The following is a 27,989-nucleotide window of genomic DNA, read 5'->3' as shown; positions in this document are numbered from 1 at the left end:
GGGCGGCGGGCGGCGCCGTCGGGGCCCTCCCCTCGCCCCGCCTCCCGGCCGGCGCCCCGGGCCGCGGGCGCGTTGTTGGTTTCGGGTTGTCAGGCAGCGGCGGCGCGGGCGAGGCTGCGGGGGACCCGGCGGCGGGGGCGCGGCTCGGCCATGCCCGCGGCCGCGGCCTGAGCCCCTCCGTCCCCGCCGGCATGAAGGACAGCGGGGACTGCAGGGACCAGCAGCTCACGGTGAGACCCGGCCACTCACATCCCACCGCCCGCACGGAGCGGTCCCTGCCCCCCGCCCCCGCCCCACTAAAGGGGCCGGGGACCAGGCAAGGCGGCTGTCCGAGAACTTTCCCCGAGTCCTGGGGTCAGGACGGAGGCGTCCTGCTGAGCCCCGTTAGCCCAGCTCCGCCCCTCCCTCTAACCTGCCCACCAGGGGCCCGGCCCCCAAGCCTGTGCCCATGGGTCTCGGGGACAAGACGGCTCCCCATCCAGAAACACCAGGGCAGGCTTGGCCGGGAACCAAGGGGTACCCCAACCCAGCGGAGTCGGGAGTGAATGAAAGGAGCTGGGGATCACAGGCAGACCGACGGGAGCCTCCAGGTGGCTGGCGATTGGGTTGCAAGGAAGATGCTGTCCAAGTGAGGACTAGCTGGTTCCGAGGATGCTGGGAGCCGCTGAGGGGCCCCCAGCCCAGCCCAGCCCAGCCCTGCCCTGCGGTGGGGGCAGATGCAGAGGTGTGAGTGTAGAGACTGGGGCTCAGGTAGAGACCGAGGACAGACTCCTGATTTTCGGTGGTGCTGGGTCAGAGGAATTGGGGGAAGGCTCAGTCACCCCGGGGCCACAGCCCCCTCCTAGCTTCTGAGACCTGGGAGCGGGCCTTCAGCACCCGCTCTGCAGAGGGGGAGGGTCCTCCCCGCCCAGCAGTGGAGTTTGGCTGAGGCGCCTGGGGCAGAGCCTCTGAGTGGAGTTAGACCTACACACACCTGGCAGGCATTTCCCCTTGATCAGCAGGAACACACGTGCCTCCTTTCCTTTTTTTTTCTTCTCCTTTTTTTTAATTCTTAGTTTTCTTGTTTTCCTTTTTTGTCAGTCCTCCCCTGAGGATATTTTCCCATTGGTTTTTAGCTAGGGTAGAAGGGAGGGGGAGAGACAGAAACATAGATGTGAGAGAGACACATAGATTAGTTGCCTCCGGCACCCACCCTGACCAGGCTGGGGGGTCGAGCCTGCAACTGAGGTATGTGCTCTTGACCGTAATTGAACACAGGACCCCTCAACCCGACGTCCTATCCACTGAGCTGAACCGGCTAGGCATGCCCCCATTTTTTGGGCAAAGCTCAGGCGGAGAGAAGACGCACCATCTCCCAGTGGCTGGAGAGTAGAGAGTAGGGGCCCCGTGGCGCTGTCCTTGGGTAGGAATGTGGACCCAGGTGGAGGAGGAGGAGGGGAAGTTCCCCGGCCCCAGCCCCATCCTGCTGTGCTCAGTGCTGCCCCCTTGGTTGCAGTCCCTTATTCACGGGGCACAGACAGCCTATCCGTGCCAGGGCTCCGAGTTCAAAGCCCCAGGGAGCTGTAGCTCCTTAATGTGGGCATGTGCCTGACCGCCCTGAGCCACAGGCTCCTGGGGGAAATGCACAGACTCCGCCCCAGCCCCATACTCTGACCTCCCGCCCTTACCCAGGTGGTTGTCCTGACCCCCTGAGTTTTCCGTACGACGGAGGAGGCCTGGGATGGCTGGACAGAGGAGAGCCTGGGGCGTGCCCTCTCCGACTCCCAGGGTCCTCTCAGCCTCTGCTCTGGGGCCCAGCATCGCCCTTTCCGTCTAATCTCAGGCGTCTGGCCTTCCCTCCCAGGTGGCGCTCCGGGTTCGGCCCATCAGCGTGTCGGAGCTGGAGGAAGGCGCCACCCTCATCGCCCATAAAGTGGACGAGCAGGTACGAGGGGTGGAGGCTGGGAGCTGCGGGCGAGGGCCCAGGTCTGTTCCTACCTCGTGGGGGCAGGTGCCCACTCACCTGGCAGTGACAGGCAGGGCAGGGCAGGGCCCCTGTTGCTTGCCCACTGACCTCTTGGCCCACACTGAGTTGGTGGTATCATCAAGGAAACAGGGTTCTTTTTCCAGGAAGCCTTCCTGGATTGATCCAAGGAGAGCTGACAGCTTCCCGAGCCTGGGTGGGTCCTGGTGCCTAGTCCAGTTCTGAAACTTCCACTCCCATGTGCCCGAGACACGACTTGCCCATTTTAATACGTCCGCTACGCTCAGAGCACACGTTTACATGGTCCAGAGCGCAAGCCCGCCTCCACAGCGTTCATGTTTTGCAAAGTCCTGGGATGTCTGTTTGCTCTCTTGATCCTCACGTCGCCATGATGCGGGGCCCACCTCTGTTTACACAGGAGGCAATCCGTCTTCCCCGGGCACCCACAACACACGGTGACAGGGCCGCGATGAAGAGAAAAGACCCTGCCCTCCCTCCGTTACCTTAGAGCCCATGTGGGCGGACAGGACATTAATCCTGGCATTGCGTCACAAACAGGCGGGGGGTAGCGGCCACAGGGCCTACAGAGAAAGGCAGAGGAAGTGCGAGGGGACGTGGCCCAGTCCCGCAGCACCAGGAGGAGCGGTGCCTGCCCTGAAGCAGGAGGGGCGAAGGGGAGTCGTTAGGACTGTGCCGTGAGGGAGAAATCTCAGCCACAGGGACTGGCATGTGCAAAGGCCCAGTGATAGAGAGACTGTGATGGGCTTGGGGAAATGAGAAAAAAAAACTGCCCTGGCCGGTGTGGCTCAGTGGATAGAGCGTCGGCCTGAAGACTGAAGGGTCCCGGGTTCAATTCCGGTCAAGGGCACGTGCTCAGGTTGCGGACCTGATCCCCAGAAGGGGGGCGTGCAGGAGGCAGCCGATCAATGATTCTCTCTCATCATTGATGTTTCTATTTCTCTCTCCCTCTCCCTTCCACTCTGAAATTAATTTAAAAAAATAAAAAATATATATATATTTAAAAAGAAAAAATTGATGTGGCTCAAGCAGGAGAGAGATGCAGAGAGCGGGCTGGGAGTGTGAGCTGAGGCTGGAGAGGGGGGCAGGGCCAGCCCCCACACTTTGTAGGTCCTGGCCAGGATGTGTGCTTGGGTAGGCAGTTGAGGATTCAGGCACTGGGTAGAAGAGGGCACAGTGGTACGGGCACCAGCAGCGGGTTTGTGCACAGTTTGAGCATCCCGGTGGCATGGCCTACGGCAACCCGAGCATGGCCACTTGCCTCTGTTCAGTGGCCGCTGCCCGTGCTCCTTCTCCTGCGTGCAGCGGGATGCATGCGGGCCAGGGAAGTTGGGGTGGCATGATGCCATGCAGAGCAAGGCACAAGTGGGCACGTGCTGGCCCTGGGCACGGCAGGCTAGACTCAGGACGCCCAAGGGAAGCAAACTAGAGGTGGACAGCTCAGCCCGCAATGCCTGCCGGCCGCTGGGCTCCCCGAGGGGAGATGCCCATCCAGCCTGTTCCTTCAGCCCCGGCCGTGAAGCTGGGGGCATGCGAGCTGGGTGGTCCCAGCCTCCTGGCTTCTCCTCTGGTCCCTCTCTCTCAAGGAGCAGCCGTCCTCGGAGCCTCGGGGCAGGGATGGCTGGGAAGATCCCTCCCACACTGGTTCCGCGGCAGGAGCGGGAGGAAGGTGCGGGACAGTCCCTTAGGGGAGTTCTGCCATCAGCCGGCTGGGCGCCTGGCGGGCTGCTTCTGAGACCCCCACTGTCTCTTCTGCAAGCGGGGACAGTAATCAGGTGCCTCTGCAGGGGGCTCTGTGGCTGATGGACTCACACAGCTCCAGTGCCTGGGGCACAGTGGGAGTCTAATGGGTGTGCTCCCCGCCTCCATGAGAGACGGAGAGGCCCCCGGGGCGCGGCTGGGGGGCCGTGCCCAGAGCCAGAGAACCTCCTTCCAGGCCACGCCGTTCCCTGTTTGTCCACCATGGCCCCGAGGGTATCGGTCCTCGGCGGGGACAATGATGGCTCTCTCGGCCGCGCCTGGCGTCTGGCCTGCACGGGGGCTGAGAGATATGAACTGGTGCTGATGGAAACGCTCTGGTCCGGGCACAGCCCATTGTGTGCCTACGCCCACCCGGCAGACACTGGCTCTTTTCTGTCCCTGCCGGTGGGGCGGGGTCCGGCCTGATCCGGCTGAGCTGCGCCTCCGAGAGGGGCCTGGGCTGGGCGTTCCCTCCCCGCCTGCGCCTTCCTCAGCGGGAGGGGCGTCTGAGCAGCGTGGGCTCGGGCTCTCCGCTCCGACTCTGGGCCCTCAAATGCGCTGCCTGGCCTGCTGTTGGAGATTAGCCATGGCCAACGGCAGGCTGGGAACCCCCCACCCCCACCCCTTAAGATCCCTGCTGTTCCCCCACCAGCTCCTTCCTCTGACAGCAAGGCCCTGGCGAGCAGGAGGCAAAGACACGAGTCCCCTCGCCTATTACTCCGACCAGCCCCACCCCGGACCTCTGTCTCTCTCCAGCGCCCCCCACAGCTGGTCTGCGGCCCTGGCCCAGGGGAGGCTGGGGTGCAGGCTTGGGCAGCCGCGGGCAGGTCTGGAGCCGGCGGGCTGCTGGGGAGTCTGGGAGGGTCTTAGCGCAGCCCTCCTCAGAGTTAGGCTTTGTTCTCCTGGGAAGGGGGGGATTTCACAGCCAGGCTGTGCGGAGCGGCCCTCTCGCAGGACAAGTCCTTGGGGACAAGAGGCCGGCTCCTGGGGAAGTGGGGGTTAGGGTTCAGATTTGTAAAAGGGGTTCAGGGATCGCCCCACGGCCTGGAGCCCCGGTGCAGTCTGGGTCAGGAGCCACAGTGCCTCCTTTAGCTCCCCCCACACCTCCCCCTTCCACCTGCGCGTGGCACACAGTGGGGTTAACAGGTGTTAGTCTCTTAAGGGCTGGAATGGGGTGGTTTGGGACCCCAGAGGTGAAACTGAGCCCACACTGCCCTAGCTGGTTTGCCTCAGTGGATAGAGCGTCGGCCTGTGGACTGAAGGGTCCAGGGTTCGATTCAGGTCAAGGGCACATGCCCAGGTTGCGGGCTGGATGTCCAGTGTGTGGCGGGCAGGAGGCAGCCAATCAATGATTCTCTCTCCTCATGGATGTTTCTCCCTCTCCCTCTCCCTCTCCCTCTCCCTCTCCCTCTCCCTCTCCCTCCCCCTCTCCCTCTCCCTCTCCCTTCCTCTCTGAAATCAACAAAACAACAGTGGTAGGAGCTCAGACCCTGACACCAGACCCTTCAGGGGTGCCATCGATGGCCACAAAGTGGGGGGCAGGCAGCCTGAGAGGTCTGGAGGCCCAGGGCTTCCAGGGTGGAAGCAGAAACCACACCAGCCCGCTCCCCCTCCATCTCTCCCCCGACAAAGCCCACAGCCTGCAGACCCCCTCCCAGCTCTTTACCTACAGAATTTAAGTCCCCTGACAATATGGGTGATCCCATAATTAGCCTTTATCTGCTCAAAGCCCAACTGTCACCCCTGTGCTCCTGGGACCTGTCTGAGGAGCCAGGCAAGGGCCCTGGAGTCCTGGGGAGTAAGCTGCTCCGCCCGTCTGGCCAGGGTTCTGAGAGGATGAGGGAGGTCTGTGCAGGGAGGCGCCAGCACACAGTTGGGAGGCTGTTGTGAAAGATAAATAAGTATCAGGTGACAGATGCCGAGTGTTGGGGGACGGAGTGCTGGGAGGGGCAGCCTATGAGCCCCCTTTCCTGCCCGGCTCCCTCCACACCCACCATCTGGGAGCTTCGTGCCCCTTTGCCCCACAGAGCTGGGCCTGGTGAGGAGTGACTGGGGGAGACTGGGAGGGTTCTTCACCCTGCCCCTTAGCCGTTACCATCCCCCTTCCTTAGCCAACACCTCCCCTTAGCCCTCACCCCCCTTAGCCCTCACCCGCCTTAGCCCTCACCCCCAACTCCCCAGCCCCTCCCAGCCCCAGGCAACCACTGACCTACTTCCATTTCCGTAGCCTGACTATTCTGCACATTTCATGTGGATGGAAGCACAGTGTGTTGTCTTCGTGTCTGGCTCCTATCACTGAGCGTAATGTTTCCAAGGCTCACCCACATTGTAGCACGAGTCAAAACTTCATTCCTTCTTTTTTAATGTTTTTTTTTTATTGATTTCAGAGAGGAAGGGAGAGGGATAGAGAGATAGAAACACCAATGGTGAGAGAAAATCATTGATCGGCTCCCTCCTGCATGCCCCCCACTGGGGATCGAGCCCGCAATCCGGGGAACAAGCCCTGATTGGGCATGAAACCATGACCTCTTGGTTCATAGGTTGATGCTCAACCACTGAGCCACACCGGCCAGGCAGCTCTTGTTATTAAAATGACCTGTTCCCCCTCCACTGAAGTGTCAGAGGCAGGAAACCATACTCTCTCTCCCACCCTTGCTTAAAGCCTGGTCCACAGAAGGTGCCCAGAAAGCATGTCCATCAGGGCGGACTGCCTGTGCTGCCCTCTGGGCTCAGCCCAGCTCACCTGGCCAAGGGCACAAGGGCGCCTTTGTATGCCGAGGGGCCAGGGAAGGGGGATGCTCTGAGGGTGGGGTGCCGGCTGGGACCTGACAAAGCCCTCTTTAAGGGGATCACGGCTGCCCCGCTGACAATGCACTGATTCAGGAGCCTGCATATCAAAGGAACCAAATGCCCAGGAGCCATGAACTTGGCAGTGCCGGGAGGGCGTTTGGAGGTCATCAGTGGGATATGGGCATCCGTGAATGCCGCTCTCCTGCTCTCCCTCCCTGCACCGAAGCCCCTCCCGAGGGCACCCCTCCCGAGGGCACCCCTCAGGCCCGCCTGTGTCCACGCTGGCACAGGAGAGGTGAGAACTGGTACCGCTGGCCAGGTTCCCGCGAGGCCCGCTGGGCCCCACGCCCGGCCCTTGTCACTGGCTTATCTCCAGTTGGGCTGAAACTTGATCGGCTCCTGCTGCCGGCTTAGGGCTGAGAAGGAACTGGATCCCGGACGAAGCTTACGGGGCAGTGGGCAGAAGCCCTGAGAAGGTGGCTGGACCAGGGGGGCACCCTGAGGGGCAGTGTAGCTGGATGACCTGACCTGCACTCAGCTCAGGGTGTCATCCCCCCTCACCCTTGGCGAGCTGAGAGGGGCCTGAGTCAGGGCCTCTGTCTTTCCCGCACTGCCCAGCCCAGCCTGTCTGGGGGCCCCTCCAGCTGGCTCACCTGAACCCCATCTGATGGTGGGTGAGACTCCTGAGGCCGGGCCTCTGGGGAGCTGCCGTCCCTCCCTCCTCCCTCTTTCCTCCTCCCTCCTCCCTCCTCCGTGGAGAATCCCAGGAGGAGGCCGAGCTGGGCCCCGGCTCTTAGGCCAGTGTGGATGCAGGGAGCCCAGGCTGTACCTGAGCCAGGAGCAGGTGGAGAAGGGGGGCTGATGTCAGGCGCACAGAGAATGCTGGAGTCTGGAGGAGCCCCAGGCTGTGGCCCCCCCAGGCCTGGGCCTCCTGCTTCCTCCCCCGTCACCGAGCACCAGTGGCTCTTGGCCCCACCCCTGGGTCTGCCAGCGGGTGAGAGGGAGTGTGGGGGCTGAGGCAGGGGTGCAGGGCTGAGGCTGGAGTGAGGCTGGGGTGCAAGGTCCTAGGTGCCTCACGGCTGCAGTGAGATGAAGGTCTGCAAGTTTTGAACCCCGGGTTTGAGTCCGTTCCCCCACTGGCTAGTGTGTGGGCGTGGACAGGTCACTGCTCCGGGCCCGTCTCCTCTGTGAAGTGGGAATGGCAGTGGCCTCGCCGCCTGGCCCGAGTGGGACTAACGGGGTCGGTGCTCAAAACACGTCAACACAACACATGCCCGATGGCCCCAGCCCACGTTAGTGTCGCTCCTCCCTTGGGGAAAGCATGGGGCGTGATGCAGGCAGAGGAAGGGGCCCGGAGCTTGGTGGTCTAGGGCCATGGCTGGCAAACTGCAGCTCTCGAGCCACATGCGGCTCTTTGGCCTCTTGAGTGTGGCTCTTCCACAAAATACCACGGCCTGGGCGAGTCTATTTTGAAGAAGTGGCGTTAGAAGAAGTTTAAGTTTAAAAACTTTGGCTCTCCAAAGACATTTCAGTCGTCCTGTTGATATTTGACTCTGTGGACTGATGAGTTTGCCGACCACTGGGCTAGGGCACATGGCATTCGCGGTGGGCATCCAAGGCCAAATGCCCGGATGGGGCACACGGGCACTGATGGGGGCAGGGCTGGGCTTGGGGCTCAGGGGCATGGGGCCGCCCAGCTCTGGACCGCCTGCCGGACCTGACTGTGGTCCCCTGGCTTCTGGCCCCCCACCCCTGGCCCGCACCGCGTGAGGAGGATGAGGTCAGGGCCCAGCATGTGGCCGGGGCTCCGGTGACCAGGGCTGCCCGCGCCCTCTGCAGATGGTGGTCCTCATGGACCCGATGGAGGACCCGGATGACATCCTGCGGGCACACCGGTCCCGAGAGAAGTCCTACCTGTTCGACGTGGCCTTTGACTTCACTGCCACGCAGGTGAGAGGGCGGGGCCTGGGGACGCCCTCTGCCCCGTGTGGGAGGGACCCTCTGGGGACCTGCCAGCAGCCCTCAGCCCACCCGCCACCCCCTGCTCCCCGACTCCCCCCTCCCGTGGCTCCGTGCATGCAAGCGTGCGCCCGCCCGCATGGCATGTGCACGGCCTCCCTCCACGGCGCCCACACGGCGCCCACAAGGCAGGTGGCCCCCCAGGCGCCGGAGGGCAGCGCCGGGAGCCCATCTGGTGTGAGGAAGAGTCTCGGAGAAGCTGACACCCTCCCGGGACCCCCGTCTTGCCCATCTGTGGGACGTTCCCGGGAGCAGATGCGATGCGTTCCCGAGGCTGGGGCCAGCCGCCGGCTGTGGGGGAGGCAGCTCAGATGTCTGAGCGTGCTCTCTGGCGGGCGCCCCCTGCGGGGTGAAAAGAGAGACACCATCCTCCACGCCCACCCCCACGTCTCTGGGGCCCAGGAACAGAAAGCGCCGCTGTTGGGGGCGGCGGGAGGGTGCCCCTGGGCAGTGTGCCCGCTGTGCCCAGGCCCCGGGCGGCTGCCCTTTCCCCGTCCCTGCAGGAGATGGTGTACCAGGCCACCACCAAGAGCCTCATCAAAGGCGTCATCTCAGGCTACAACGCCACTGTCTTTGCCTATGGCCCCACAGGTGAGGGGGAGCCCCCACAGGTGAGGGGGAGCCCCCACAGGTCCACGGTGGGGGCCCAGATGCTTGTCCCCCTGGAGGAGTGAGCCCCCTCGCCCTGTGTCAGAGAGCCAGGCTGGCCCCATGGGGCAAGGCTCAAGGATATAGCTGCCCCACCCCCTGGCAGGGCCCTCAGACCCCAGCGGCCCCAGCCCCAGGCAAGACCCATCCTCCCCAACCCTCACCGCCCTGCCATCCGGGGGTCCCAGCCTTGAGGACACACCCCGTTGGCCAGGACACCCTGCCCGGCAAGGTGGCACTCCCCAGCCACCCTGCTCACCCAGCCCCGTGCTGTGCCCAGGCTGCGGGAAAACCTACACCATGCTGGGCACGGACCACGAGCCAGGCATCTACGCCCGGACCCTCAATGACCTCTTCCGCGCCATTGAGGAGACCAGCAATGACATGGAGTACGAGGTGTCCATGTCCTACCTGGAGGTGAGCCTCCCCCGGTGCCGGCTTCCTCCAGGGCCCCTGGGACACAGCTGGCCGCCTGCCTGGGGCCATCACCAGGCGGTTTTCTGGCTGCTGCCCATGGCAGCTCCCCGCACACACTGCCGGCCCCAGGTTACAGAAACGGGAGGCTCAGCAACGTGAGGCAGCGAGGCCGCTGTCACACAGCGAGGAGAGGGAGCGAGGATTTGAACTCGGGAGCCCGGCTCCCTGGCCCACACTCCAAACAGCCTTCCGCTGAGCACGGGCTCAGTGCCCTCTGCGCCCTATATCCGTGAGCTCCATTTTACTTTTTATTTTTTTAAATATATTTTATTGATTTTTTTACAGAGGGGAAGGGAGAGGGATAGAGAGTTAGAAACATCCATGAGAGAGAAACATCGATCAGCTGCCTCCTGCACACCCCCTACTGGGGATGTGCCTGCAACCAATGTATATGCCCTTGACTGGAATCGAACCCGGGACCCTTCAGTCTGCAGGCTGATGCTCTATCACTGAACCAAACCGGCTAGGGCTCCATTTCTTTATTATTATTATTTTTTTTTAATCCTCACCAGAGGATATTTACCCATTGATTTTTAGAGGAAAAGACAGAGAGAAACATCAGTGTGAGAGAGAGGCACATCAATTGGTTCCCTCCCACATGCATCCCAGCCACGGCCTAGGCTGGGGATGAGCCTGCAACCAAGGCAGGCCGGCGCTCTATCCACTGAGCCACACCGGTGAGGGCCTCCATGGCCATTTCTTAAGGCCAACCCTGTGTACCCTGCCAGGCTGCCTCCAGGCTCTCGGTGTATGTGGGGGCGGCTGAGCATTGTACATACATGCACAGGCTTGAACCTGCCGCCCTCCACTGCCTAGCCACAGCCCCCGGCACCCAGCGCCCACCTGTGGGAGTGCCACCACCGGCAGGGCGGGCAGCGGGGGGAAGGGGGAGATCCTGCAGAGGCCAGCCGAGGCGAGAGAGCCAGTGGGCTGGCCTCCATCTGGCTCCGGGCCGTGAGGCTCCCTCAGAGCTGATAATCTCCCGGGTGACAGCTGGGGTGGAGCAGCGAGCAGCGACGACGCATCACGGCCAGCGGCTCTCCCACCAGCACGGCGTGGACTCCGCCCGCGAGGCGCCCTGGGGGTGGGGGTCCCGAGGTGTAAGGGTTGCTTAGCAACAAGCAGGGCAGGACATCAGTCAGGTCCCCATGCTCTGCCCAGTGCCCCGCCTGCCCACAAAGGGGGTCCCTCTCTCCTTGGCTCTGGTGGCCCCATGTTTCCAGTGGACTCTGAAGCCCCCCCACCCCCCACCCCACAGAAAGAAAGGGGCCGGTGAGCTCCTGCCCATGCTCCGGACGGACGGGGAGCCTGGGCCTCAGTGTCCCATGAACATCTGTCCCCCACCCGCCCCATCAGATCTACAATGAGATGATCCGGGACCTGCTGAACCCCGCGCTGGGGTACCTGGAGCTGAGGGAGGACTCCAAGGGGGTGATCCAGGTGGCGGGCATCACCGAGGTCTCCACCATCAACGCCGAAGAGGCGAGTCCAATGCAGCCAGCAGAGCAGGCAGGGGGCAAACGGGGACCCGGGAGGGGCAGGAGGGGCAGAGGACTGACCGGACAACCAGCCTCCTGTGGGCGCACAGCCCCTGCCCCCCACGGGCCCCTCCACACCCACAGGGGCCAGCCCGCCACCTCCTGGCCCTCTCCCCGATGTGTGGGGCACCCCCACGGGCCCCCCAGAGCGGCCTCCCTCCCGCCCTCCAGATCATGCAGCTGCTGATGAAGGGGAACCGGCAGCGGACCCAGGAGCCCACGGCCGCCAACCGGGCGTCCTCGCGCTCCCACGCGGTGCTGCAGGTGTCCGTGCGCCAGCGCAGCCGCGTCAGGAACGTCCTGCAGGAGGTGCGGCACGGCCGCCTGTTCATGGTCGACCTGGCCGGCTCCGAGCGCGCGTCCCAGGTGAGCAGCTCCCGGAGGCTGGAGGGGGGGGGGGTGTGTGTGTGGCCTCTCAGATGAGGCCAGCTCCCCCAGGACTGGGGATAATGATTTTTGGGGGGTGGGGAGGGGGGAGCAGAGGGCAAGGATGCCAGCCTCCCAGTTCAGATGGAAGGAGAAAAACACACACACACACACACACACACACACACACACACACTCACACACGTTCCGGAGCCTGGGGCGCCCTCTAGGCCTGTGCCTGTGGCTCTTCTGGCTCTGAGCTGGGGCCACCACCTCCCTCCACCTGGTGGTACACAGCACCAAGCTGCGCAGGGGGCTTGCCCGTTGGGGGAGGCGGGTGAGGTAGGGGGGTGAGGCGGAGGGTGGCTCTCTCAGGCCAGGCCAGTCCCTTGCTCCTACTCAGAGGCCTCCTTCTCTCCCCTTGGAGCATGCCCTCGGGAGGGGGGCAGGGCAAGGCCCAGTTGGTCATCTCGGCCTTTCAGAGCCCCTGGGGAGAGGGAGAGGCTCGTAAGGCTTTGGGGGTGATGCCGGCCACCTGGATCACCCCCCTGCTCGCCCCCAGACGCAGAACCGCGGGCAGCGCATGAAAGAGGGGGCCCACATCAACCGCTCCCTGCTGGCCCTGGGCAACTGCATCAACGCCCTGAGCGACCGGAGCAGCAACAAGTACATCAACTACCGCGACAGCAAGCTCACCCGGCTCCTGAAGGTACCGGCGCGCGCCGGGCCGGGCGCCGGGCACCCGAGGAGGCTGCCGGATTTAGCCAGTGACACCCAGGGTGCCCAGCCACGCTGGAATTTCACACAGACAGCGGATTGTGTTTACTTAGTATAAGGACGTCCCAAGTACTGCATTTGTGTTTTATCTGGTGCCTTTCACCAAGTCCAGCCTTCTTACGGAGATCCCCACTCCGCACGCTGGCCAAAATCGCAGTGCCATCCACGGCCGGGAAAGGAGGGCCGTGGGCAGCCAGAAGTGGAGGAGGGAGGAGAGAGGGCCCCTCGGACCCCCAGCCATCCACGCCTTCCCTGTGTGAGGGGAGAGAAGGAGGGCCCGGAGGCCCTGTCCGGGGTACTCGAAATGTCCAAATGAGAACTTCGGAGAAAAAGTGGAAGTGCAAAGTGGGGGATGGGGGGGAGGGGAAATCTGGACTGAGGGGGACCATGTGCTGCTCAGCACCAGGGAGTGAGAGAGAGAGAGGAGAAGAGAGAGAGGGGGGGAGGGGGAGAGAGACCTCCAGAAGGGGAACCCGGCAGCCTGGCTGAGCCCAGGCCTCCTCCCTCTCCCTCCTCGCACCCAGGACTCCCTGGGGGGGAACAGCCGCACTGTGATGATCGCCCACATCAGCCCTGCGAGCAGCGCCTTCGAGGAGTCCCGCAACACCCTGACCTACGCCGGCCGGGCCAAGAACATCAAGACCAGGGTGAGGGCCCCATTGAGTCCCTGGACGGATCCCAGACCCTGCCGCCCTCCCGCGCTCCCTGCAACCAGCCACCATTTCCGTGAGGGAGACTCGGAAGGATGCAAGGACATTCCAGAAGGGGGAGCAGCAGGAGTAGAGGTTCCAAAAGCAGGAAGGAGGTGGTGTCTGGTGGGATGGGGAGAGCTGGATACGTTCCTCAACTGTCACAGAATGTTCACGACACAAAGTCAAAAGGAAATCCAGACAGCCCGGCTGGTGTGGCTCAGAGGGTTGAGCGTCGACTTATGAACCAGGAAGTCACAGTTCTATTCCCAGTCAGGGCACATGTCAGGGTTGGGCTCAGTCCCCAGTAGGGGGCGTGCAGGAGGCAGCTGATCCATGATTCTCTCTCATCATTGATGTTTCTATCTCTCCCTCTCCTTTTCTCTCTGAAATGAATAAAAAAAAATTTTTTAATAAAAAAAAGAAAGAACATTCGAAACCAGTTTGGCTCAGTGGATAGAGTGTCGGCCTGTGGACTCAAGGGTCCCAGGTTCGATTCCGGTCAAGGGCATGTACCTTGGTTGCGGGCACATTCCTGGTGGTGGGTGTGCAGGAGGCATCTGGTCGATGTTTCTCATCGATGTTTCTAGCTCTCTATCCCTCTCCCTTCCTCTCTGTAAAAAATCAATAAAATATATTTGAAAAGAAAAGAAAAGAAAGAAAGATCAGGGAAATGCAGACAGACGGTGGTGGGCCACCAACACCAGGTGAAGGAACGAGGGTGCCCCCAGGCAGTGGGAGCCAGTGCGGGCTCAGCAGGGGAACAGCATGTCAGGAGTGCGGCTCTCCCAGGGGCCTGGGGTGTGACAGGCCGTGGGGCTGGAGACAAGGCCACTGCTGTCACCCAGAAGCTCTGTGGGGGAGGGGGGGAGGGGAGGAAGAGAAAGGAAGGCCCCAGGCCGGCCCTGGCCCCTGGGCTGACCTCACCGCTGTGTCCCGCCCTGTGCTCCCCGCAGGTGAAGCAGAACCTGCTCAGCGTCTCCTACCACATCGCCCAGTACACCAGCATCATCGCCGACCTGCGGGGCGAGATCCAGCGGCTCAAGTGCAAGATTGACCAGCAGGGAGGGCGGGGCCAGGCCCGGGGCCGGCTGGAGCGGGGTGACATTCGCCACATCCAAGGTGTGTGTGGTGGGGGGGGCTGTTAGTGGGAGCCCGTCTCCCACAGCCCCTGCAGGCTGTCTCAGATTGCCCTGGGGTCAGGCAGGGCTGGGGTCGGACTCTGGCTGGGTAGCCGTGGCTGGTCACTCCACCTCCCCGAGCCTTCGCTGTCAAATGGAATGGTGATCGATGAAGATTAGGTGGGATCACTCGAGTGAGGGGCACAGGAGCCTTTAGCTGCGGAGGACCTCCCCCTCCACGCTGCAGGGTGGGGCTGTAAGACCACACCAGGCATCACCAGAAGGGGCACAGCCTACATTCTCGTGTAGACTTGAGTTTGCCAGGATGGTTTGCTGACTGGTGGCAGTATGGTGCCTAAGGGGGACTTGTTAAAAATTGATTTCAGAGAGGACGGGAGAGGGGGAGAGAGAAACATCAATGAGGAGAGAGAATCATTGATCGGCTGCCTCCTGCATGCCCCCTACTGGGGGTGGAGCCCACAGTCCAGGCATGTGCCCTGACTGGGAAGCGAACCGTGACCTCCTGGTTCATAGGTCGATGCTCAACCACTGGTCACGGCTAGGCTAAAGGGCACCTTGCAATCGCTGACACAAAGGTGCTGTAAGGGCCAACGGAAGCCTGTTTCATACAGAGGGGCTGGGGCCACCTGCAGGCCACAGCCTACAGACTCAATATGGCCGAAACCAGTTTGGCTCAGTGGATAGAGCATCAGCCTGTGGACTGAAGGGTTTGATTCTGGTCGAGGGCATGTACCTTGGTTGCAGGCACATCCCCAGTGGGGGGGGGGGGGGGGGCGGGGGGGTTGCAAGAGGCAGCTGATTGATATTTCTCTCTCATCGATGTTTCTAACTTTCTATTCCTCTCCCTTTCTCTCTGTAAAAAACAAAACAAAACAATAAAAAATAAAAAATAGAAAATAAAAAAAGACTCAATGTGGCCAAAGCGGTTTGGCTCAGTGGATAGAGCGTCGGTCTGCGGACTGAAAGGTCCCAGGTTTGATTCTGGTCAAGGGCATGTACATTGGTTGTGGGCACATCCCTAGTAGGGGGTGTGCAAGAGGCAGCTGGTTGATGTTTCTCTCTCATCGATGTTTCTAGCTCTCTCTCTCTCTCTCCCTTCCTCTCTGTAAAAAATCAATAAAAAATATTTTTAAAAAAGACCCAATGTGGAAGTGCAGTGCGGGAGGAGGTAGCAATCTAGAGGGATTTCTAGAGACGGTGGTTGGGACTGAGAGTGGTTTGGGAAGAAAGGGTGGGAAGGGCGGGGGGGAGGGGACTCTCTCTTCACTGGGCTCCCCACACTCTCCGATGGGCAGCTGAGGTCCAGCAGCACCGCGGGCAGGAGGAGCAGGCGGACATGGGGCAGCTGCGGGAGCAGCTCATCGGCGCTTTCCAGGAGCAGATGGACGTGCGCCGGCGCCTGCTGGAGCTGGAGAACCACACCATGGAGGTGCAGATCGACACGTCCCGCCACCTGCTCACCATCGCCGGGTAAGCACCCCACCACCACCACCACCCCCACCCCCGGACCTTCCCCTCCCCTCCCACCCCGGGGCCGGGCCAGCGCGGCTGGAGCTGCAGCTGCTCACTGCGCCCCTTCCCGTGGCCGGACCCGCGGCTCCGCGTGGGGCTGGGGCGGCGGCAGCTGGGAGCAGGAGAAGTCGCGCCGGGCGCTCAAGTGGCGGGAGGAGCAGCGGAAGGGATCCTACACCAAGGACGACAGTGAGAAGGACTCGGACGCCGGCGAGGACCAGCCCGACATCGTGGAGCCGCCCGAGGTGGCCTCGGCCCGGGAGAGCATCGCGGCTCTGGTGGGCGAGCAGAAGCAGCTGCGCAGGCAGAAGGTGCCGGGGTTTGGGGGCGGGGAGAGCGGGTTCCAGGGGGGGGGGGCTGAGGGGAGGGGCAGAGCTGGGGGAGGGGGGTGGAGTGAGACCCTGGGATCTGGCTAAGTTCCTTGGTGACCTCTGCCCCTGAGCTCCCCGCCTGCACAGTGAGAGGCTCAGGGTGCAGCCTCGGCGGGTTGCGGAGGAGATGACAGACATGCCTGGCACAGTCCGAGGATTCCAAAAATGGCACCGAGTGTTTCCTCGGGGTTCCCTGATGACGGCTCTCTGCCGAATGTTCTGGAGAAGCCCCAAGCCCAGGGCTCTCAGGGCACCCGCTGGGCTGCGGGGAGGGCAGTGTGTGCTCAGAGCAGCCAGAGGCGGTCCCGAGAGGAGTAGCCCCTGGTTGCGAGGCCCACGATCCAGCGCTGAGGGCGGGGACCTCGGGACGGAGCCCCCGGGAGTCCCGGGACATGAGGGGCGAGGACCAGCAGGGCCAGAGGGGGCGGTCCTGGCCTGCTGCCCGGCACTGAGCCCCGCCGCCCCCGCCCCCAGCTGGCCCTGGAGCAGCGCTGCCGGGAGCTGAGCTCGCGGGGCCGCCGCCTGGAGGAGACGCTGCCGGGGCGCATCGGCTCCGAGGAGCAGCGCGAGGTGCTCAGCCTGCTGTGCCGCGTGCACGAGCTCGAGGTGGACAACGCGGCCATGCAGTCGCACGCGCTGCTCCGCGAGGGGGCGCTCCGCCACCGCCGCGAGGCCCTGCGCCGCCTGGAGCAGCACCGCGCGCTCTGCGACGAGATCATCCAGGGCCAGCGGCAGGTCATCGACGGTGGGTCCCGCCCCTGCCTCCTCCCCTCCCCCCTACAAGGGCGAGGGGTCCAGAGACCCGCCTGAGCCCTGCGCCTCCTCCCCCCGCCGCAGATTACAGCCTGGCGGTCCCCCAGCACCTGGAGGAGCTCTATGAGGCGTACCTGCGGGAGCTGGAGGAGGGCGGCCTGGAGCGGGCCACCATCATGGACCGCGTGGCCTCCAGGGCCCTGCAGGTGGGCGCCGGGCATGTTCTGGGGGAGGGGCCGATGCCCAAGGCATTCCGGGGGTCCAGGCTGGCTCACACCCCAGGAAGCTGCCCCCTTTCCTTCCTACCCCACCCAAAGCCTTGCCCCTGGGGATGCCCACCAGCCACAGCTTGCCCCCTTGGGACCCAGAACACTGCCCTCGGGGGAGGGGGGGCTCCCAGTCCATATTTCAGCCCGGGTTTTCCCGAGGGCCTTGCCTTTGTGCTATTATCTGGTCCGAGGCCACGTCTTCTGACTGTCCACTCCTGCCCCCTCCCTCCCCAGGACAGCTCCTTGCCCAAAATTGTCCCAGCAGGAAGCACACTGACCCCCGAGGCAGACCTGGAGAGCGTGAAGACGCTGAGCTCCGAAGCCCAGCGCCTGCAGCACAGCATCCTCCCGCCCCTCAGCACGGAGAGGTGGGCCCCTGTCTGCGCCACCTCAGGGTGCCCGCCCAGAGCGGGGCTGCTGGGGGGGGGGGCAGGAGCAACGGGGAGGAGGTGGTGCGGGTCTGGAGCGAGGGCTCCCGGGTTCTCTCTCCCTTCCTGCGAGCAGCTCTCCCCCAGCAGGGGGGTGGGCTCTCTGTGGGACCAGCTGGGTCATCAGGTGCCCATCCTCTCCCGCCAACCTCAGTGAAGCCAGCCACGCGCTCAAGGCCAGTCCCCGGGCGTGGCAGGCGAAAGGCTCCTCTGTGCCCACCCCGCCCCCCATCCAGATCGGCCACCTGGTGACCCAGGAGGTGAGCACTGAGCACCCAGCACCCTCGGCCCCGCGGGCTCTCGCTGAGGGTGGGCACAGGGTGGATGCCCAGTGGCCAGGATGGTGCCTTTCCAGAGCGGCCGCCACCCCTGAGGCCCCGCTGTCTGCTGAGTGGGGCGTGGGGTCTCCTTTGACCCCCCGATCACCTGTCCGCAGGCTCCCACTCAGGACAGCCTGGTCAGCCTGAGCAGCCGCGTCATCTCCTCCCCGGACAGCAGCGAGAACCTGTCGGAGATCCCCTTGTCCCACAAAGGTGTGCCCCCAGCCTGCCCAGCAGAGCGCCCTTGCCTGCCCTCTGCTCTGCTGAAGCTGCCCATTCCAGGAAGCAGGCACCAGTGCCCCCAGAGGGTTAACCGCCAGGCACACAGAACTGGGGGCACAGCCAGAAGTCAGAAGGGGGGACATATGGCCCCCCTTCCTCTGAGGAATAAATGCAGCAGCAAATACAGATGGAATCCATGCCCCTTGCCGGAGGCTAAGCCCACTGTCTCAGTTAATGCTCACAACCACCCAGTGGGGTTCCTTTACCCCCTCAGGGCTAGAGATGAAAGCGAGGCTCAGGAATATGCCCCAGGCTTCTTAAATGGCAAGCAAGTGGGGGTGCTGGGAGTGAAACCCAGACATCCTGGCTCCTACCCATTCCTGCCTTGGGGGAGGGGGGTTGTTGGAGGTGCAGAAGGGAGAGGAATATGGGGCCTTGATCCCGGGGTGGGCGCCCCCTCTGTCCGCTGCAGAGAGGAAGGAGATTCTGACAGGCACCAAGTGCATCTCGGTGAAGGCTGCCCGGAGGCGCTCGAGGGCCCCGGGAATGGAGGGGCGCCACCTGCTGGCACCGGCCATGGAGCGCAGCACCCTGTCCCTGCACTCGCTGAGCGAGGCGGAGGAGTCCCGGCCGCCAGGCCCCCTGGCCTGCAAGCGGCCGCCCAGCCCCACGCTGCAGCACGCCGCCAGCGAGGACAACCTGTCCAGCAGCACCGGCGAGGCCCCGCCCCCGGTGGTCGGGCATCGAGACGACGGCCCGGGGCCCTGGCTGAGGGGCCAGAAGAAAAGCCTGGGCAAGAAACAAGAGGAGTCGCTGGAGGCAAAGAGGAGGAAGCGGAGGTCCCGGTCTTTTGAGGTCACCGGGCAAAGGGTGAGGCTAGGAGTGGGGTGTCTGGGCCCCTTCTTTGTGGGTGGGGGCCTGAGGGCTGGGTTCCTCCAGAGGCTCAGAGCATCTGCACCACCCTCCGCGCCTCTGTCCCCCAGTCTGGCCCTCTGTCCCCCCGACTGGCCCTCTGTACCGCATAGCTGGGGGCAGATCCCCGTAGCACATCCCCGCAGCTCGGGCCTTACTGTTCTCCCACCAACACAGCTCTCCTGCCCCAAGACACACCTCCTGGGGCCCCGCCCCCTGGAGAGCATCTCGGACCACAGGATGCCAGTGTGCGGGCACCCAGCCCCTGGCGTCCGGCATCTGGGAAAGGTCGCGCTGCCTTTGCCCAAGGTCAAACTCCCGCCAAGGCAGAACACAGGTCAGTCCCAGCAAGAAGGGACGGGGGAGGGGAGCCTGTGGCCTGCCCACACAGGAGGCATGCCGAGCTGTCTGCCTCCATGGCCGGCCCTGGCTGGAAACGGGGTTCTTGCAGAATACTGTGTGTGGGACTGGCATCTCGGGGCGGTGCCCCTGGGGAGTTCGAGGCTACTGGGTGATGAGAGAGGGGCGGGGGAAGCGTTCCTGACCCCTGCTTCCGGCCCTTCCCCGTTTCAGGCCCAGGGGTTTCCTCCCCCCTCGTTGCTCCCTCCAATCCGGCTGGCGTTTCCCGACGGGCTACCCGCGGGCCCCGCCTGCCCCACGGCACCAGCACCCACGGCAAGGATGGACGCTTCCGGCATAACTGAGGGGCCCAGTCTGGAACCCGCCCTCCTGCCCCCAAGGACTGAGTGGGGTGCAGTGGGAAATGGGAGATGGAGGCTGGCAGGCGGGGGTGACCTGGAGGCAGGAGCTTAGGATGGCAGAAGGCCGGGGCTCCCGGGACCCAGGAATTACCAGGGTGTCTGCCCAACCCTTCGAGTGGGCAGTGCCACAGGGCAGGGAGGCGGGCCCAGGAGGCAGGCCGGATGACAAGGCTCCTCGGCTCCCCACCTTGAGTGGAACCCTGTTGCCCAAACTGCACAGACCTGTGGCCAGACTGGGCCTGGGAAAGGGGGAGAGGGGGAGTGGGTAGCGGGACGGGGCTCCGGGGCCCACACCTGGGGCAGGCTGGGCCTCCTGGCTGGCGGGAAGGGCCAGCAGATGGTTCGTATATGGGGGGCGGGAGGGTGTCTGGTTTCCTTACTTGGCATTGGCTTCCTTTTTAACAGTAAAATCCCATTTGGATCTTGACAGTTGCGTTGGAAACTAGACCTTATTGGAAACTGGGTGTCCCTCCCTCCCCGCACCCCCATCTCACCCTGGCTGGGGGCATGGCACCAACCTAGAAACCCTGAGGCCCCTCCCAGGTGTCATGCCCCATCACACCTGCCCTGGCTTCCTCCCAGGAGGGCGGTCGGAAATTGGGGTGCCCCGGACCACAGAAAGCCTCGCAACCTAAATGAAACAAACGGTTACCCCGGGAAGTCCAGGCTCAGAAATTGCCACGCGAAAGCTTCAAGTTGTAGAAACTGGGAATGGAGTCGCCCTCCCCAGCTGGCCCATAGTCCTGACTATTCAGATGCTCTTGTCTGCCCTGTTCCATGGGGGCGGGGGGGCGGAGCCTGGGGAAAGCTAATGAAACACAGGGAACCCCCTCTCTTGGGCTAATTTTTCCCAGCGTTTGGATGGTTCAATCATCCCTCGCTTCTCCGAGCATCTGTTTATTCAACCAAAGCATCATCTTCAAGTCAGCTGCGGAGTCAGCTTGTGAAACCAGGCATCTGGTCTACCGCCCCTCACCTGGGCTCCCCCTGACGCCACGGGCACCTGGTTACCCAGGGGGCGGTGGACGCACCACCTCTCGCAAAGCCCCTGCCGGTCCCTCCGGCCCCATCCAGGCCAGGCCTTTATGGCCCAGCCCCCAGGCTCCGGGCCCCGCCGCCCGGCTACTCGGGGGTGCGGATGAGGGGGTGGTAGACGGGCTTGACGATGAGGTGCAGGTGCAGCGCGTTCTCCACCAGGAACTCGGAGTTGCGCCGCTGCAGGTCGGCCTGCGCCAGGAAGTCGCCCGCCTCCTCGCTGCTGCGGTGGAAGCTGTAGGCGTGGCGCACCAGCAGGCGGCCGTGCAGGCGCGCCCCGACCAGCACCGTCTTCTGGAAGCTCACGCCCGCCGCGTCGCCGCCGCTGCTGGCCGGCGTGACCACGAGCCGCGGCCGGCCGTCCTCGGGGCGCGCGGCGGGCAGCGCGGCGCCCGGGCCGTCGGCGTAGACGGGCCGCAGGCTCACGGGCAGCCAGCGCGGCGAGAAGAGCACGTTCCACGTGACGCGGCGGCCCGCGTCGTGGCCGCTGGGGCCCAGCTGCGTCTGGAAGCTGGTGCTGCGGTCGTCGCGGGCCGGGTTGGGGATGACCCACGGGGCGCCCCAGGCGGGCGCCAGGTAGTTGCGGGGCAGAAAGGCGCTGCCATTGACGTCGAAGAACTTGGCGAAGTGCAGCGGCGAGGCGGCGTGGAACTGGTAGGCCTGCAGCAGCAGGTCGGCCACCGCGGGGCCGTGGCGCGCCAGGGCTGCCGAGCGCGCCTGCAGCTGGAAGAGCTGCGCCGGCGGGATCATCGGGTAGCGGATGGCGCGCAGCGCCCGCTCGGCCACGTCGGGGGGCGGCCGCGCGCGGCCCAGCCAGGCCTCCAGCGCGCGGAACAGCTCCAGCTCGTCCTGCAGCACCAGGTCCGAGCGCGCCAGCAGCTGCGCCAGCAGCTCGGGGCTCACGGCGCCCCACTCGGCGCTCGCCGCCACCGCCGACAGGTTCCAGGCCAGGAACTGCAGGCAGCTCTGGCGCAGCGCCTCCTCGCCGGTGCTCAGCGCGTAGTGGTACCAGCCCACCGCCGGGCCCGCGCCGCCCGCCAGGTGCGCGCGCATGTAGTCGGCCACACCGCGCTGCAGGGCGGCCACGCCGTACTTGGCGGCCAGTCTGTGCAGGGGGATGGCCTGGGCCAGCAGCACCGCCAGCTCGCCGCAGTAGAGGTACCTGCGGGAGAGCGCGGAGAGGGGCGGGGTCGGGGCAGGGCCAGCTGCGGCGCGTTCTGAGTCCAGAGGGGCCCTGGCCGCGGGTGCAGAGCTCCGTGGTCAGAGGCACACACCGAGCGGTGGGTCCTGAGGCTTCCTGTCCGTTCCTCTCACGCCCTTTCTGCTCCCAGCCTCCTCTTTCCGCTTCTCGTGGGGACACAGGACTAGCGTGTATTTATTGAGCAGCTACTAGACTAAGGTGACCAGACGCCCCGATTTTTAACAATTTGTCAATTTGTTTAAAATCGGGACGTCTGGTCACCTTATACTAGCGGCCGAGCTCTGTGCTCCGTTGTGGGTGCAGAACCGAGGTCCTATCCGCTATTAGCTATGCGTGGACACGTCCTTGAACTCCACTCACGGCTCAACCTTATGTCAAACTCCTAGAAGGGGGGAATAACACCCACCCCTTGGGTCATGGTGCCCATTGGAGAGTGAGTGGTGCCTGCTACAAAGCAGGGGGCCACACAGGTCAACCCCATGCTTGTTCTCACTCTTGCTCACTCATTCTCTCTCCCCTTGCTGCCAGCCCTCCTCCCCGCTTTGCCTTTCCTGCCAGTCCCCACTGGCACACACCCAGAGGCCCCAACACCCACATCTCCCCTCTCCCTGCATGTCAGCTCTGCATGTTTGCAGCTGGGAAGAAAGCAGGTTTCCCAGGCTCCCTCGCAGTGAGGGTGACCATGTGACTAAGTTCTAGCCAATAAGATGCCAGCAGCGGGGCAGGGTGGGATTTCGGGAAGGCTGGTGAAGTAGGACCACCTGAGGGGAGCGGAGGGCAGAACCTTTTGCCCCTCTGTGTTCCCCCCTTCCTGCTGCCTAGATCTTGGACGTGATGGCTGGGATCCTGGCGACCATCTTGTCTGAGCCATTAACACAGGGTCACCTCCTCAGGCTAGCGTGTGCGTGGCACCCCGTGTGCGGTGCGTTGGTGGGAGGCAGGAGGGGGAGAGCTGGCGAGCTTTCCCAGCTCCCTCACCCCGTGGTGGTTCCAAACCTGGCTGGACAGCAAACCGTATGAAGGCTTTTTTTTTTTTTTTAAGTGACGACTCAACCCCAGACCCGAAGCCAACGACCCAGGTGGGGCCCAGGAACCTTAGTTTTAAAAGCTCTCCCGGCAGGTTTGGAGACAGCTCTGAGGGCCTCCGGTAACAGATGTCAAACCCCTGCGCTTGCAGCTTGTGGGCAGGGGCAGGGGGTCGCTGCACTCGCAGGAAAGAGAACAGAGGAGGAGGGACGCAGGAGGTGGTAGCATCCTCGCCCCAATGACACGCGGGAGATGGACCGAAGGGCCAGGGCCTCCGGGACTCCCTGAGTGGGGGTGCCTGGGGCTTGGGGAGGATGGAGGCCCCCAATCCGGCCCCGCCCCGCCCCGCCCACCTGATGAACTTGTCGAAGACGGCGGCGCAGTCCCCCGGCTCCTGCAGCAGCACCTCGCTCTGGTTGCTCAGCAGCTCCCGGAACCGCGCGCTGTGCAGGCCCAGCAGCAGGCGGTGGGCGTGGAAGACGCGGACCTCGTCGGTGCCGGCCGCCTGCACCCGCAGCACCACGTCGCTGGCGTTGCCCTGGCGCAGGAGCTCCTGCAGCCGCTGCAGCAGCGCCTGCGAGTGGTTGATGGAGGTGCCCGCGGCCTCGCCCCCCACGCCGGCTCTCTGGGCTGCAGCGAGAGGAACACAGGCCGTCTGCGGGGGCACCTGGGCCTGGGAGTGTGGCCCGGGCAAACAGCCGGTCCCCGGGAGATGAGGGGGCCTGAGAACGGGCCTGGGAGGCTGTGCGCACACGTGTCTGTGCCCACGGGCTGCATGGATTCCTATGCGTGCATGCACAGCACAAGTGGTGGGGAAAGCCGTGAACCTGACCCTGAGCAGACCCTGGGGGGATGCTCTTGGAGAGGAGGAGAGAGGGCAGGAACCAGGGGGAGACAGAATGCCCAGAACGGATCTCCATGATGCCAGACCCCTAGGCCAGGGTTGAAGAACCCCTCACTTCCGGAGGAGTCCGCGGAAGTGACGCACTCACCAGCAGAGATGTACTGAGCACCTGCTCTGTGTCAGACACTCTCTGGGGAGCTTGGAATATGGCTGCGATCAAAACGAGCCAAGCCCTTCTCTCAGAGCTCAGTAAATGCGCAGGCTGGCACTCTAGTTTTCAACTGTGACCCACCAGGGAGGTGAGAGTCGCTGGCACCTGCGGGTGGGGGCTGGCGTCCCCCTTCCAGGCTGGGCCCTCCTGCCGTGTTTCCAGGGACGCCATGAGGGTCAGATGGGGACACGGACACATTTACAGGAAACTCGGCAGCAGATAATGCTGCCAGCAGCTCTCCAAGCCAAGGGGTGTGTGTGGGGGGGACCTTCTCGGGAGGCAAGGAGGGCATCCGACTGCAGAAGATCGGCGCCTGCCATCCCTCCTCCTTCCCCCGCGCCCACCCCCAGGCCCACAGCCTGTGTGAAACCGGAGAGAAGGCTCACAGGAGAGTGTGTAAGGAAGGGGAGACTGAGGGGGAAAGGGAGGGGGGAGGGAGGAGAAGGTTCGTTTCCCAGCCCCGCCCCCCAGGCTGTCACTTGGAAGGACTTGAATGCTGATGGCACCCCACGGGCCTCTGCCCAGGCCAGCTGCCTGGGACAATGGGCAGTGGAAGGTCTGCTTGTGTTTGGCCCCGCCCATCGGCCTGCCCCTCCTCCCCTCAGAGGCAGGCTGGCCTCCCCCCAGACGGAATGGACTCTGCTCCTCCCGGTGGACTGGACCCCACCCCCTCCCGCCACTGTGCAGGGAGGGCCGGAAGGTCCAGCCCCTCCTCCCTGCCCCCCCCGCCCCTCCTCCCTGCCCCCCCCGCCCCCCCCCCCCCCCCCCCCCCTCACTCACCTGCCCGAGCGGCCAGGCCCACCAAGGTCAGGACGGCCCAGAAGCCGCCCCAGGCCCCGGGCGCAGTGTGGCCCAGCCTCAGCATCTTGGCGCCCCTCCCCCACGGGCACTGGCAGGACGGTGAAGCCAGACCACTCCTCTCACACCCCTCCTCCTTATATAGGACGGAGCACAAGGGGATGGCACCCCCTTCCGGACCAGCCTCCCTCCCCCACCCGGCCTCCGCCATGGATTGGTGGGGACTGGCCCCAGCTGTTGCCCAGGCAACCTCTTAAGCCAGAGAGTGGCAGCCCAGGAGCTATTGTGCTGCCCCGGGCCCCTGAGCGGGGCAGATCCGGCGCCCTCCCCCCACCTCCCACCCGCAGAGCCGGTCCTCCCTCTCCCGGGGGGTCGGGCTCTCCAGGGCCAGGCAAGGGCTGCCTGCGCTGGCCCAGAGGGTCCCCTGCCCCTCCCCCAAGCCCAGGCGCAGCCTCTGCTCTGGCCCAGCGCCCTTGGCAGCATCCCGGCCCGGGGTACCATGGTACCCAGGCCAGGCAGCGGAGGAAGCGCCTGGGAGGGGGCAGGGACCAGGCTGCTCAGGCTCCCACCCTCCCCTCGCCCCTCTCCCATTCTGGGGTGGGTCAGCGAGGAGGGCAAGGGTGTCACATAGGGGCTCATGGGTAACTGGTGTCCCTTCCTGTTTTGCTTTTTCGTGGGAGAATGTTCCTGGCACACTCTGTGACCGTCATCCCCCCAAAAGGTCAAGATGAGCCACGACGGCAGGGCTGGGCCTCAGGCAGGGGCACTCCATCCCGGGTGCCCACGCCCGCCCGCCAGCACAAGCCTGGGCGTGGGGCCGGAGATGCTGAGGGGCACACCTGTCCCCCGCCCCCCCCTTTCAGTCACCTTCCTAGGTGGTCTGAGGTCTCCAGGTTCCCCTCAGTGTGCGGCGTCTCTTCTGGGCTTCTGTCCAACCTCAGAATGCCAAGGAGACACCCAGCAGACCTGGCACTCCTCCCGCCCGTAGGAGAAACCGAGGCAGAGAGCTAGGACACGGCCTCCGTGGGTCCGTGCAGAGGCCTGCGCTTGTGGAAACTCAGGAAAGGCGAGGGGAGGTGGGTCTGAGGCCTGGGGGAGGGGGGAGAGGGTCAGGAGCCTGGGGAGAGGAGGGAGGGGTCTGGGACTTGGGGGAATGGGTGAGAGGGAGTGTTTAGACCTCACCTTTTTAGGGAATGAGTGGAGCTTGGCTCAGTTTTTTTTTTTTTTTTTTTTTTAATATATTTTATTGATTTTCTTACAGAGAGGAAGGGAGAGGGATAGAGAGCTAAAAACATCAATGACCTGCCTCTTGTATACCCCCTACTGGGGATGTGCCCACAACCAATGTACATGCCCTTGACCGGAATCGAACCTGGGACCTTTCAGCCGGCAGACCGATGCTCTATCCACTGAGCCACACCGGTTTCGGCTTGGCTCAGTCTTGATGAGAGGGACTCCTTAGAGGTTGATGAAACGAAGTGGGGGTGGGGGGGCTCCCCAGAGATTGGGCTCTGAGTATTTCCCAAGGCCAGGGCTTGTCTGGGCTGGGTGGAGCCTGCCCTCCCTTGCTCTCTGGATCCCAGGGACCAGCTGGATGCATCGATTTCCGCCCGAGGCTGGCACAGAGACCCAACAGCCCCCCCCCTTCCCTGTGCCTCAGACGGAGCAGGAATTGGGCCAGTGGAAACCCCTTCCGGCTGCCCTGACCTTCACGCCTGGTTCCCCTGCGGGACACCACCGTCCTGCCCCTGGCTGCCCCTTGCCTTCCCGGGGCTGCACCACCGAGTCGCAGTGCGGCGGGGGTCCAGGCTGCGGGGGCGTCCCGTTTCCATGAGAAATACTTCTCCATGGGAACGTCCCTGAGGAGAAAGAGACGGTGATACAGCAACCCCCTGCTCAGAAAACGGTGCTTCGGCGTGCGCGCCTCCAACTCCAGAGTCTTCCCAGAAGAGGGTTCTGTGGGGCAGCCTCCTGCACGGTTGGATGGTTGGCATTTCAGGTGCACAAGGATTGGAGAGGCCCCGGGTACCAAGGAGACAGGGAGGGTCCCTTCATTCCCATCCCCGATGCCCCCTCCTCCTGTCTCTCACTCCCGTCATCCACGGAGCTCCTCTGCTGATGGAGAAACTGGCTTCTAGGAATAGGCACTCTCTCCTCCTTTTCGCAGTCTGAGGGCTGCTGGAGTCCGTGTGTGTGTGTGCATGTGCGTGTGCGTGTGTGCGAGCATCCCGGAGCAGAGGAAAGAGGGCGTTTGCCTGCAGGGTCCTGGCGACGGAGGCTTGGAGACACTCGCTTTGTTTTGCCCGAGCACCTGGAAACTCCGCGATTCCTTGAGAGCAAGTCTGAGGAGCTCTCAAGCCAGAACAATTCCTGCCCAGACGGCTCCTTCCGGCCCAGGCCGGAGTGTTTACAGCCTGAGCGGCTTCGTCTCCGGGCCAGGAACAGGCAGAGCCGGGACACAAACGGCAAACGTGCTGCTTTTCTGCCGGCCTTTCCGCCCGGCCCCGCCGGCTGTTCTGGGAAGCTGTCGCCGTTGCCGTAAACGGCCCCGTTGTGCGAGGACTAAAAGCAACTGCACACTTTCCAGCTTGGAGCAGGGAGGGTTTCTGAGCCCACAGGGTGGGGGGGGGGGTGGAGGGTGGGGACCGGGTGCTGGGCTGCAGTGACACCCCACTAGGAGGGTGGGCTCCAGCCAGCCCTGCCCAGACCACAGCCACCCGCCATCTGTACCGTCTCCCTTCCTGAGCTGGGGTCTCCCCGACACTGAGCTCGGGGAACAGGGAGTCACGAGTTTAGGCTCCGGGCCGTGTCCTCAGGGGCCACACTAATAACGCACAAGGAGGACTCTTTCCCTGAAGTCACTCACTCACCGCTGAACGCTTCCCCGGAAGCCAGGGTGTCCCGTCAGGGGCGGTGCATCTGCTTACTGCCTCTGCACCCGGTTGTGCTGTTCCCCCGACTTGAATACCCTTCCCTGCCTGAGTGCACGGCCTCACCTCAGTTCCTGAGCTTCTCTGCGCCTTGGTGCCTGTGACAGTGGGCCCCGTCTGCCCAAGAGATAAGGCCAGGGGGAAAAAGTTTAAAAAAATAAAGTCAGTCATAACTCAGTGCCGGGAGTTCCCTTGGGGTGGGACATGCAGACCTCCCTCGGATCTGGCT

At 63.9% G+C, this 27,989-nt stretch overlaps 2 protein-coding genes across 3 annotated transcripts; one reads left to right on the top strand and one right to left on the bottom strand.

The window, feature by feature from the left end:
* Positions 1-79: 79 nt before the first annotated feature.
* Positions 80-20,144, top strand: KIF19 (kinesin family member 19). Its single transcript, XM_036407681.2, has 20 exons — positions 80-230; positions 1,844-1,924; positions 8,351-8,461; positions 9,034-9,121; positions 9,459-9,595; positions 11,012-11,137; positions 11,365-11,559; positions 12,122-12,268; positions 12,861-12,983; positions 13,982-14,147; positions 15,463-15,637; positions 15,792-15,990; positions 16,525-16,795; positions 16,888-17,009; positions 17,307-17,440; positions 17,655-17,760; positions 17,937-18,033; positions 18,515-18,912; positions 19,132-19,291; positions 19,528-20,144. Exons 1-20 carry the CDS (start codon positions 192-194, stop codon positions 19,656-19,658), a joined length of 3,006 nt encoding a protein of 1,001 aa, XP_036263574.1. The 5' UTR covers positions 80-191; the 3' UTR covers positions 19,659-20,144.
* On the bottom strand, positions 12,563-24,969 carry BTBD17 (BTB domain containing 17). 2 transcript variants are annotated; one of them, XM_045570751.1, is made up of 4 exons: positions 24,813-24,969; positions 23,331-23,607; positions 20,792-21,912; positions 12,563-12,583 (listed from the first exon to the last, which is right to left on the bottom strand). In XM_045570751.1, exons 1-3 carry the CDS (start codon positions 24,895-24,897, stop codon positions 20,838-20,840), a joined length of 1,437 nt encoding a protein of 478 aa, XP_045426707.1. In that variant the 5' UTR covers positions 24,898-24,969; the 3' UTR covers positions 12,563-12,583; positions 20,792-20,837. The 2 variants fall into 2 exon arrangements, with proteins under 2 accessions (XP_045426707.1, XP_036263577.1); XM_036407684.2 differs by lacking the exon at positions 12,563-12,583 and having other exon boundaries at positions 20,603-21,912.
* Positions 24,970-27,989: the final 3,020 nt, after the last annotated feature.

The sequence above is a fragment of the Pipistrellus kuhlii genome, unplaced genomic scaffold (assembly GCF_014108245.1).
Source record: "Pipistrellus kuhlii isolate mPipKuh1 unplaced genomic scaffold, mPipKuh1.p scaffold_m20_p_37, whole genome shotgun sequence".
NCBI lineage: Eukaryota > Metazoa > Chordata > Mammalia > Chiroptera > Vespertilionidae > Pipistrellus > Pipistrellus kuhlii.
This window is presented reverse-complemented; position numbering and strand designations above follow the sequence as displayed.

Excerpts from the sequence above, each read along its gene's own strand:
- BTBD17 (XM_045570751.1), bottom strand. The coding sequence starts at position 24,897 with ATGCTGAGGCTGGGCCACACTGCGCCCGGGGCCTGGGGCGGCTTCTGG. Across the intron at positions 23,608-24,812 it reads GGGCCTGGCCGCTCGGGCAG|CCCAGAGAGCCGGCGTGGGG; the intron begins GTGAGTGAGGGG and ends CTCTCGCTGCAG. Across the intron at positions 21,913-23,330 it reads GTCTTCGACAAGTTCATCAG|GTACCTCTACTGCGGCGAGC; the intron begins GTGGGCGGGGCG and ends GCTCTCCCGCAG.
- KIF19 (XM_036407681.2), top strand. The coding sequence starts at position 192 with ATGAAGGACAGCGGGGACTGCAGGGACCAGCAGCTCACG. Across the intron at positions 14,148-15,462 it reads TGACATTCGCCACATCCAAG|CTGAGGTCCAGCAGCACCGC; the intron begins GTGTGTGTGGTG and ends TCCGATGGGCAG. Across the intron at positions 18,034-18,514 it reads GATCCCCTTGTCCCACAAAG|AGAGGAAGGAGATTCTGACA; the intron begins GTGTGCCCCCAG and ends TGTCCGCTGCAG.